The sequence below is a fragment of the Neltuma alba genome, unplaced genomic scaffold (genome assembly GCF_004799145.2).
Source record: "Neltuma alba isolate B1F8T4 unplaced genomic scaffold, ASM479914v2 tig00003392_pilon, whole genome shotgun sequence".
Classification (NCBI taxonomy): Eukaryota; Viridiplantae; Streptophyta; class Magnoliopsida; order Fabales; family Fabaceae; genus Neltuma; species Neltuma alba.
In genome coordinates, this window is record NW_021633263.1 from 274,062 (window position 1) to 284,775 (window position 10,714).

At 39.6% G+C, this 10,714-nt stretch overlaps 2 protein-coding genes across 2 annotated transcripts; both read left to right on the plus strand.

The window, feature by feature from the left end:
* The first annotated feature begins 595 nt into the window (after positions 1 to 595).
* LOC114741407 (uncharacterized) lies at positions 596 to 2,255 on the plus strand. Its single transcript, XM_028929660.1, has 2 exons — positions 596 to 769; positions 1,160 to 2,255. The coding sequence occupies exons 1-2, from the start codon at positions 681 to 683 to the stop codon at positions 2,253 to 2,255; spliced, it is 1,185 nt and encodes a 394-aa protein (XP_028785493.1). The 5' UTR covers positions 596 to 680.
* A 98-nt stretch (positions 2,256 to 2,353) lies between these two features.
* LOC114741408 (uncharacterized) lies at positions 2,354 to 3,679 on the plus strand. Its single transcript, XM_028929661.1, has 3 exons — positions 2,354 to 3,040; positions 3,385 to 3,432; positions 3,605 to 3,679. The coding sequence occupies exons 1-3, from the start codon at positions 2,354 to 2,356 to the stop codon at positions 3,677 to 3,679; spliced, it is 810 nt and encodes a 269-aa protein (XP_028785494.1).
* The last annotated feature ends 7,035 nt before the right edge of the window (positions 3,680 to 10,714 follow it).

A 10,714-nucleotide genomic window follows, 5' to 3' on the forward strand; every position in this document is an offset into this window, starting at 1 on the left:
GAGGGAGTGAGCGGTGGAGTTGATCATGGAATAATACTGTTTAAGGAGGGTTCGGTTGGGTTGAGATTCAAAATATTAGTCTTTGTAGTCAGATTGTTGACCTGTGATTTTCATGACGCAGGTTGCCACTGATCTCTGTTAGGAATATCACGAATGGGAGAGTGGGGGGGGAAATGGAAGGAGGTAATAATTAGTAGTTTGAGTATGAAGTTAACGGTGGTGCAGTGGGGGGAGAGGAGTAAAGATCTTGTCATTTAGAATGTCCAACTTGTAAAACCCTAATGTCAAGTGGGGAAGAGAAGAGTTAGTTGGTCTTGATTTGTAAATGCAAATTTGATTGAATAAAAGTATAGTGAAGCTAATATATTTTTTTATATGTAAATTGTTGTTCCAGGTTAGGATGACAAAATGAACTGTTACAATGGGTCAAGCTGTTGGAAGGAATTGTTTTGTTTTTTCCATGTTGGTGGGTATTTTGAAAGAAACAGTGAAGGTGAAGTTAAATACGGGGAGGGAGTGTGAGAGCAAGCAGCATAAAAGAAGGGATAACACTGGAGGAATTAAGAGGAACAATATCACAGTTGGTACACAATGATGCTAAAGGGTGCGAAATTAAGTACACGGTTAAGTTTGCTGAGGGCACACTGGTTGATCTTTATGATGAAGGTGATATTTGCAATATGTTTAGATATAACGATAGCAGTGCTCATTTGTATGTAGCAGCGAAAGGGAACCAGAAGGAAGGTGGAGCAGTGAATGATGGAGAAATGTAAGTGGTTAAAGTTTTGCAGTTGATAGTTATTGTTCGGTAATGGATTATTGTTAATACCCAAAGAAATGTTGTTATCATGTGCACTGCGCAGCAGTAGAAAGTTGTTATTTGGTAATGAATTGTTGTTAATTTTGATATAAATCTTGTAATTAAGGTAATGAAGTTGCGATTGGAAGTTGTAATTTGGTAATGAGTTGTTACTAATTTCCATTCAAATGTTGTTATATTGCTTAGTTTGTTACAGTAGTAAGTTGTTATTTTATAATGCAATTGTTGATATTTCCCATACAAATCTTGTTATTATGCTAACTTTGTTACAGTAGAATGTTGTTATTTGCTAATGTGTTGTTGCTAATTTCTATTCGAACGTTGTTATTATGGGTGTAGGGGTGAGAATTTGTTTGGGCTGTCGGGAGAAATGACTGAAGGTGTGGTGAACCTTGGTGATAACTATGAACCACTCATTGTTGACTATGGTGCTGAATGCCTAACGTATGAAGGAGGGGGTTTAAGTCAGACAAACTTCAGTGACGGTTCAGGGAGTGAAGGGACATTGAGGGGTAATTTGAATTGCATGAAATGGGTTGGAGTTTTTGCAGGGGTGGGGCAATATATTCCACATGCCCAAGCTTTTAGGGAGGCTGTGTACAGGTTTAGTATTGCACAGAAGTTTGCAACGACATATGTGAGAAACAGTAGGGAGAAGATGAATGTGAGGTGTAAAGTGGAAGGGTGTCCATGGAAGATTTGTGCAAATGCTGTTGGGAGGGATACTCTTTTATTACGCGTGACCACATTCGTTAATGAACACATTCATTCAGCGCAAGATAACCTAGATGTCACTTTTGCTGGCAATGCTGCGTTGACGTCATCAATAATACTTGAGGAGATAAGGAACCACACCGAAAAGCGTCCTACTGAAATAAGGAAGACACTGGAAAGGGAATATGGTGTGAGGCTAACATATGCTCAAGCTTACAGAGCAAAGGAAAAGGCCATGGAACACATACATGGGAAACCGGAAGAATCCTATATGTTCATACCATGGATATGCCAAAGATTAAAGGAAACTGATGATAAAACAGTTGCTGAATGGGCTTCCATTGGTAATACATTTGAGCGGGTTTTCATTGCATATGGTTCGTGTATTGAGGGTTTTTTGAGTGGTGCAAGGGCTATATTATATGTTGATGGAACTCATTTAAGTGGTCCATATAAGGGGACACTACTCTCAGCGTCGGGATATGATGCAGATAATGACTTGTTGCCTTTTGCAATAGCAGTGGTGAAATCAGAGAACCTTGATGACTGGACTTGGTTTCTGTTCAAAATTAAAGAAATTGTTGGTTCGGTGCAGGTGACAATTGTGTCAGACCGACACAATGCCATAATAGGAGCTGTCCAAGCAATATTTGGAGGTGAAAGACATGCGTATTGTTATAGGCATGTGAAGGAAAACTTCAGCGCTGAACAAGTAAAGTAAACAGAGGTAAAAGGACAAGCCAATGGTCAAAAGAAGATGCATTAAAGGTTCTTGATAGAGTTGCTTATGCAAGGGTTGATAGTGACTTTGATAATGCAATGGCAGAGCTGAGAACTATGTCTCCTGAGTTACATGATTGGGTTATCAATCAAGGTGATGTGAATAGGTGGGCAATGAGCAAGTTTCCATTTAAAAGATGGGACAATATAACAACCAATATAGCTGAGTCTTTCAATTCTTGGATGGTGAAGGAGAGAAAGCATAATGTGGCGCAAATGATCCATGAGCATCGGGAGAAAGTAGCAAGGAAGATGCATGCATCATATATGTGTATGAGTAAGTGGAGGAATTGTGTTGGGCCAAAAACCGAGGCAAAGGTTCTGGAGAATGTGTATTTCAGTAGGTATATGAGTTGTGACAATTATGGAGGCGGAAGACTGTGTGTACATACATCTCGTGGAGATCAAAGAGTAGACCTTGGTCTACACCAATGTAGTTGTCTTGGTTGGCAAATGTCAGGAATTCCATGCTGCCATGCTTGTGCAGCCATTAAGACTGTGGGGGGAAATGTATATGAATATGTTGAAGATTGTTACAAAATTTCAGCACAGGAGAAAATATATGGCAGGAGCATGGTTCCAGTGGTAACAATCGATATGCCTAACCCAAATGACTATAGGTTTGAGAATCTTGTTGAACAAACCTTGCTTTTACCACCAAATACAAGTAGGCCTCCTGGAAGACCAAGGACTAAACGGCAGGAATCACAATTCCAGAACAAAAAAGTCTACCATTGCACCAGATGCCACCAACCTGGACACACAAGGAGGAGTTGCAAAAATCCCAACCCATTTTGAAGTTCATTTCTACAAGCGACAACTAATTTTTTGGTGTATATACGCTCCACTCTTCTTAATTTTTTTGGGAGAAGGGTGTTGCTAGTTGCATAGCTACACAGCTATTTTTGCAAGTAATATGTTTGCTGACAAGGAAAAAAGAAGTCAACGACGTTGTGAATGTCTTTTTGTTATTGACTATTGCAAAATCTGGTTGTTGTAAACGGACCTCTTACTTTTTGCTAAATGACATTGTATTGCTGTAAATTCCCTTGCTTGTATTGTAAATGCAGACTGCTTACTTGTTATATCAGCAAATAGAGGTTGCTGTCAAACCACATGTGCTTTGTGGTTATTTGACTTAGTATTGCTGTAAACTCCCTTGCTTGTATTGTAAATGCAGACTGCTTACTTGTTATATCAGCAAATAGAGGTTGCTGTCAAACCACATGTGCTTTGTGGTTATTTGACTTAGTATTGCTGTAAACTCCCTTGCTTGATTTGTAAATGCAGACTGCTTACTTGTTATATCAGCAAATAGAGGTTGCTGTCAAACCACCTGTGCTTTGTGGTTATTTGGCATACTGATATTGCCAATTGGTTAACAAAACTTGTTATTTCGCAAAGTGAAGTTGTCACTGGGTAAACAAAAGTGGAAAGACTGTCATTTAAACAGGAAAAAAATGAACTTCGCCGCTTCCACTTCCGAAGTTGTTATTTCGCAAAGTGAAGTTGTCACTGGGTAAACAAAAGTGGAAAGACTGTCATTTAAACAGGAAAAAAATGAACTTCGCCGCTTCCACTTCCGAAGTTGTTATTTCGCAAAGTGAAGTTGTCACTGGGTAAACAAAAGTGGAAAGCCTGTCATTTAAACAGGAAAAAAATGAACTTCGCCGATTCCACTTCCGAAGTTGTTATTTCGCAAAGTGAAGTTGTCACTGGGTAAACAAAAGTGGAAAGGCTGTCATTTAAACAGGAAAAAAATGAACTTCGCCGATTCCACTTCCGAAGTTGTTATTTCGCAAAGTGAAGTTGTCACTGGGTAAACAAAAGTGGAAAGCCTGTCATTTAAAGAGGAAAAAAATGAACTTCGCCGATTCCACTTCCGAAGTTGTTATTTCTAAAAGTGAAGTTGTCACTGGGTAAACAAAAGTGGAAAGACTGTCATTTAAACAGGAAAAAAATGAACTTCGCCGATTCCACTTCCGAAGTTGTTATTTCGTAAAGTGAAGTTGTCACTGGGTAAACAAAAGTGGAAAGGATGTCATTTAAAGAGGAAAAAAATGAACTTCGCCGCTTCCACTTCCGAAGTTGTTATTTCGCAAAGTGAAGTTGTCACTGGGTAAACAAAAGTGGAAAGGATGTCATTTAAACAGGGAAAAAATGAACTTCGCCGCTTCCACTTCCGAAGTTGTTATTTCGCAAAGTGAAGTTGTCACTCGTCAAACAATAGTAGAAATACTGTAACTTCATTCGAAAAAATTGAACTTCATGTATCGCTTAACCGGAGTTGTTATTTAGCATACTGAAGTTGTCAGATGTTAAACAAAAGTGGAAATAGTGTCATTTCATAAAAAAAAGGTTCTTCATATATTGCTTAATGGACTTGTTAATTGGCATATTGATGTTGTCATACGTTAAAGACAAGTGGAAATCGCATCACTTGAACACAATTTCAATGATGTCAATAAAAATGTCATTTCACCATTACTAATTGTCATAACTGGGTAGCAGTTAGGCCAGACAATAAGTTCACTACACATAATGATAACGCAGTAACATTATCTACAGTCAATGTCCTTCATGGCCCAAATTCTTTTTCTATAGGGACTTTCTCCTCCTTTTGGACGTTCGCCCCTTCTGTGGATGTGGAATAAGATTCAGCGCATCCTCACGGCATTCATTGTTATCATGGTTCACCAGCCACCACATTAGATCACGCCGAAAAGCTGCCACATCTCCCTGCAAAACAGATTCAACAGCAAGTTAATCTTACTTTGCCCCTTTACCAGTCACAACAATTAAGCAAACCACATCACCTGGGTGTATTCTAGTGGAAGATTGGGTTTCCATCTGCTGAGCCATATTAGGACATGCACCCCACAGTCCCTCCTAGGAACAACACCACCATGACAGTTTAACAATTCGAGAATAAATATAGGAAATCAGCAAATTACATGTGCAGTGTATGTATACTCACAAATTACTCTGTTGAGGTACATCAGGCCGCACAATTTCCAAATTTGGCATTTTCTCAGTCAAATCTGGCCTAACCATGCCAATAATGTCGTGGAACCTTTCTCTCTACACATATATCAGATATTCATCAACATCACTATAATTTCAGACAATAATAATACAATGTAATATGCCCAGGTGATTCTTACACATCCTGCTATGGCCATTTCCTGAGGGTCATAGGTGACTGCTTGCTTCTTCTTAGTTGTGGTCTTCTTAGACTGAACAGTTCCTCGCATGGAATCCAGGACATAGAACTTCATGGTGTTGGGTTCAAGGGCAAAGCAAAACCAGTGCTCACCAACAAGTGCAGGACCCATAACCAAGTCACAGTCACCTATGTTGTACCCGACAAATTGAGGAATTATTTGTCGTGCATGGTAGTTAGGGTCCCACCGAGCTGGGTCACGGATCATTAACTCCTAATAAAGAACACAAATTGATTTTGTCAGTTTGCAATTAGTTTCTTTAGACGGTTATTTGCCTTAACAGTGTTGTTACTTTATATACTACACTTGTCATTTGCCTTTGAGGACTTGTAATTTTCATATACAAACTTATCATTTCACAAACTAATGAAGAAACCTCACCATGAAGTCCGCATCAAAAATATGCCTCCTTACACGCCCTTCCACAGCCTGTTGCTCATCCACCACGGCCTTACAAACTAATGACATGACCCTGTTACTAACTCTGTTATTTCCCCCAAGAGAATGCAGCAAGCGTCGGGTAATATCTTCATCATACATTTTAATCAAAGGACTGACAATGGTTGAAGTGAGTTAGCATATGGGTTATGTTAACAAGTGATAACAAAACCCCATCACAAAAGCTGAGTATCACAATACTTACTAGTCGCCTTCATCACCTTTCACACTTCGGCTGACAATGGTGAAGAAAATGTCTTTATCCTCTGCAGGCCTCTTCAACCTTGTTTGTGCCTTCAACTCCAACCAAGGAGACTTAATTTTGTTGAAGCGAACCCTGCTAGATCTCCTTACTTGTTGTGCCTGCACACCTTCAGCTGCTGTCAAAGGTTCCACCCTGATGGGGGTTTGCCTCTCAACAGGGTCAACATATTTGACAATTGCTAGGGGGGATATAGTGACGGCTCTGTCACCCTCCGCATCATCACCTTCAACATTAGATGACAGGTTTATGGGGGTAGTAGGCGTGGGTATGTCACCCTCCATTTCATCATTGTCCTTCTGTGCACTCTGTCCCTCATCCTTGTCCTGACTATCTTCATCATTCTCTCCATCATCCTTTTCCTTGCCTTCCTCCTCACTTGTCCCATCATCACTCCCCCTGTCACCTTTCTCCTTGTCCTCCTCCTCCTCCTCTCTTGTCTCATCATCACTCCCCTCGTCATCTTTCTCCTTCTCCTCACTACTCTCACCATCACTCCCTCCATCATTCTTCTGCACAGCTTCACTAGTCTCACCAGCATGCTGTCTCTCCTCTTCATCGTCATCTTCAGACCCACTAACAATTGATGCGAGTGTCTCAGCAGGAGCCTTTCCTTTTCTCTTCCCATCTGCCTCTCTTGGAATGTGCACCTTCAACAGCTCCTCATCTACCATATTCATCAGCCTCTGATGGCTTTCTTCTATCCTCTTCATTAATCGTGCACGCAACTGCTTCAGCTCCTGCATGACAATGGCGTTTATCAATTTACTAGCAACATAATTATACCACATCATGATCTCACTATTGCAGATGACAAGCTCACTTTACCCAATGACAAGTTAAATATTATAAATAACAACTTCAGTATATGAAATTACAAGCTTACTACACTGTAACAAATTACAACCTCTCCCTATTGCGAATAACAAGTTCATCAGTAGTATAAATAACAACTTTGGTATGTCAGATAACAACTTTACTATATCAAATGACTAGTTCAGTTTAGCCAATCACAACTAATAAATTATAATTAGCAACTTCGATACATCAAATAACAACTACATTGTAACAAATGACAGGTTCACTTGATCCCATCACAACTCAGGCATAATCAATAACAACTTTATCAAATAACAACCCAAACCTGAACTTTACCGAATGACAAGTTCACATTACCCAATCACAACTTTGGTACCGTTTTTAACAGGTTAAGTTTATCAAGTAACAATGACAACTATAACAAATGACAACTTCACTAAACCTAATCACAACATAAGTTTTATATATACCAAGTCAATTTATCAAATGACAACGTAACTATCACAAACAAGAAGTTCACCAAGAATATCACTCTACCAAAGATATACATACCGGGTCCAGAGAATCAACATTTATCCTCTCGTCTTTGCCAAACACAACATCACTCCCTTTCTCACCATACAACAGCCCCCTAACGCTCTTCCTCTCAGTATTGGCCAATTCTTTGATCTTCTCATCTGTCCAGTATTGGATAGCACTGGTGGAGCCTCGCTGTGAACCTTGAATAAGGTTAAAATGCTCACCGAAAAAAAGCTGCAACACCACATATCATCACCAATTACATTGTTCATATTGCCAATAAAGTATTGCACAGTGAGAAACAAAATAGTCATACCAAAAGCAAGTATACGCAGCCACCAACAGTACTGCTCCCCTGCCCATCATTACCCTGTCTATACAGCTTCACAAAGTCAGCCATTTCTTTCCATAGGTCCTCCATAACATGTGTTGCCCAATCATACTTTCCAAAGTCATCCATCGTGGAACGCATGACTCTCACTAGCCGCTCACTCACTTCTGAGCTAGATGACGGACATAGAAAGGTACCCAGCGTGTATAGGACAAACAAGAATTCAAATCTGTGATCTTCCTCCCCAGAAATAATGTCATCTAGTATTTTGCTGAATGGCACTCTCCGATACTGATTCTTCAAGTTCTTGTACATTTCATCATCCTCCGAAACTTCAATTTTAATCTTCTCCCCACCATGGCGTATTCCTAGGAGCTTGTCAACATGTTTTGCTCCTATTTCCTCAGTTTTCCCCCGTATTGTAAATTGATGTGTTGGTGGGTCATATGATCTTAGCATAGTCACAAGGAGATCGCGGGGAAGTCTCTTCAATCCAACCTTCAACAAGCTTCCAAATCCTATCCTCTCCACCCTATCCCTTAACTCATCATTATTATTCACAAAGTGCAGTAATTTCTTAAAACCTTTCAAGGACACTCGGGTTAAAAATGATGGTACATATTTCTTTTTCTTCTCCTCTTCAATCTTTTCTGGCCTTCTTTTCTTCGCCTCCTCTGTGTACCTCTTCCTCTCCTCATCAGACAAAGCTCTCCATGCCTTTGACACAGCGTCTCTTTTTTGTTTGCCTCTGATATCACTATCACCTAATGTTGCCAAATACTCCCTTCTGAATAGCAACCAGCCATTGTGTGCCGGCTTTGATCTGGAGGCTCCCTCAGATGCCATGTCCTTTTTCCTGCAAAATATTAAACATACAATAGTTCACTAACACAACTTATTAACTGACTAACAACAATTCTGTCAATACTCATTCTGTCAATCAAACGCCTATGATAAACTTGTTATTCTCTCTACAAAAGTTGTCAATTCTTTAAGCTCAACTTGTTATTCCCACATACTTATCATAATTGTTATTTCTGATCATACACTAGTAGTTTAACTTGTCATTTGAAATGATAAACTTGTCTTATTGTCATACTCAGCTTTGTTATTCAAACAAGTCATTTCCTATTATCAAATTCTTACTTCGCATACAAATCTTGTCATTCACTGTTATAACCTTGTTATTTCCCATTACCAACTTGTCAGTTTCGCATTGACATCTTCTTATTCCCAATTAATCAACTTGTCATTTCCTATTCTTAAATTATCATTTTTGTTACAGAACTTATCAAATCCCACCGTCCACCTTCTCATTTATAACAAAACACACTTAGTACCTCTTCAATTAAATTTACCCTTGACTATATCCTATGTCGTTATTTTCCCTACTATTATTGTCATCTACGAAACTGATATTGTCATTCCCTCCCCACATAAATACCATTCCCATAGGTTATTTAACAGAAAAAACCTATATTTTTCTGTTAAATAACATTCTTCATCACTCAATCAAAATTTGGGTACTTCTACTTTCCTACCCTAAACTCTTTTACTCTCACCAATCATTCGCACATTCTTGCAGCAACCAATCCAAACAAAATTAGCCAACAAACTTACTACAATCAGTCGCCCAACGTAGCTGCTAACTCTGATCACCTAACGCGATTGCTGCCGCACTATTCAGCGATGCCTTCGACTTCTCTGAACCCTTCCACAATGTCGATAAACCACTGCTTTGTTCACCTTTGTCACAGCAAATATGCTCTTCACCGTCTCAACACTCCTCTCCACACTACTCTTACGGCAAAATGGCAGTACGCAGGTGCGCGAAAATGGAGACAATAGGGAGAATGTAGAGAACAGTGGGAAGTTGTCGATAGTGGGGGGACTACGTGCCGCGGGTTCAGCAGGTTCAAATCACTGAGGGGCAATTTCGTCTTTTCACCAACATTTGCTATTTGCCATTTGAGACCGGGTCCCTCATGATAATTTAGCAAATTCAGGTGACCATTGAGTGATTTTGCTAATTCGAGGGTCTTTATTTGTGATTTCCCCAAAGATTTATGGGAGGAACTACATCAAATCTCAATGACTATAAGGTCACCTTGGATGTTAGCAGGGGATTTCAATGATATCATGGGGGAAGAAGAGCAATGAGGGGAGGAAGGATAAATGAAGGAAAATGTAGAAGATTTTGTAACAATATTAGCCGGTGTAACCTGATTGATTTAGGATCAGAGGGACCTAAATACACTTGGAAGGGATCCATGACCAGTCATGCAACACGGTTGTACAGAAGATTAGACCGAGCTCTATGTAATGTTGACTGGAGACACCTGTTTGGAGAAGCAATCGTGAAGGTGGGCCTCGTGTGCAATCAGATCACCACCCGTTTCTTATTACGCTTTTTAGGGGACAAGGATAGAGAAGAAACCGTCCTTTCCGCTTCGAAGCAGCATGGTTAATGCATGAAAAGTTTAAAGAAATGTTAAAAGATAAATGGAGAGGGTAGGAAGCAATCTGGGAAGAATTAAATGAACTCGAACAAGAACTTTTGCACTAGAATGAATTCACTTTTGGTCACATCACAAGGAAGAAGAAGGAATTGTTGAAGAGAATTGTAGGGATCTAGGGAAGTAACCAACAAAATTATAACCCGTACCTTGAAGAACTGGAACTAGAACTACAAGAAGAGTTAAATGAAGTATTGGCACAGGAAGAAGTTTTATGGTTCCAAAAAGCAAGAACCTCATGGCTAAAGGATGGAGATAGAAACACTTCCTTCTACCATACAAAGATAAAGA

What these genes read in the sequence shown, in the direction of transcription:
- LOC114741407 (XM_028929660.1), top strand. Translation starts at nt 681, where the DNA reads ATGTTTAGATATAACGATAGCAGTGCTCATTTGTATGTAGCAGCGAAA. An exon ending in GCAGTGAATGATGGAGAAAT is followed by an intron (nt 770 to 1,159) that starts GTAAGTGGTTAA and finishes TTATGGGTGTAG; the next exon opens with GGGTGAGAATTTGTTTGGGC.
- LOC114741408 (XM_028929661.1), top strand. Translation starts at nt 2,354, where the DNA reads ATGGCAGAGCTGAGAACTATGTCTCCTGAGTTACATGATTGGGTTATC. An exon ending in CACAATTCCAGAACAAAAAA is followed by an intron (nt 3,041 to 3,384) that starts GTCTACCATTGC and finishes TTGTAAATGCAG; the next exon opens with ACTGCTTACTTGTTATATCA. An exon ending in AGGTTGCTGTCAAACCACAT is followed by an intron (nt 3,433 to 3,604) that starts GTGCTTTGTGGT and finishes TTGTAAATGCAG; the next exon opens with ACTGCTTACTTGTTATATCA.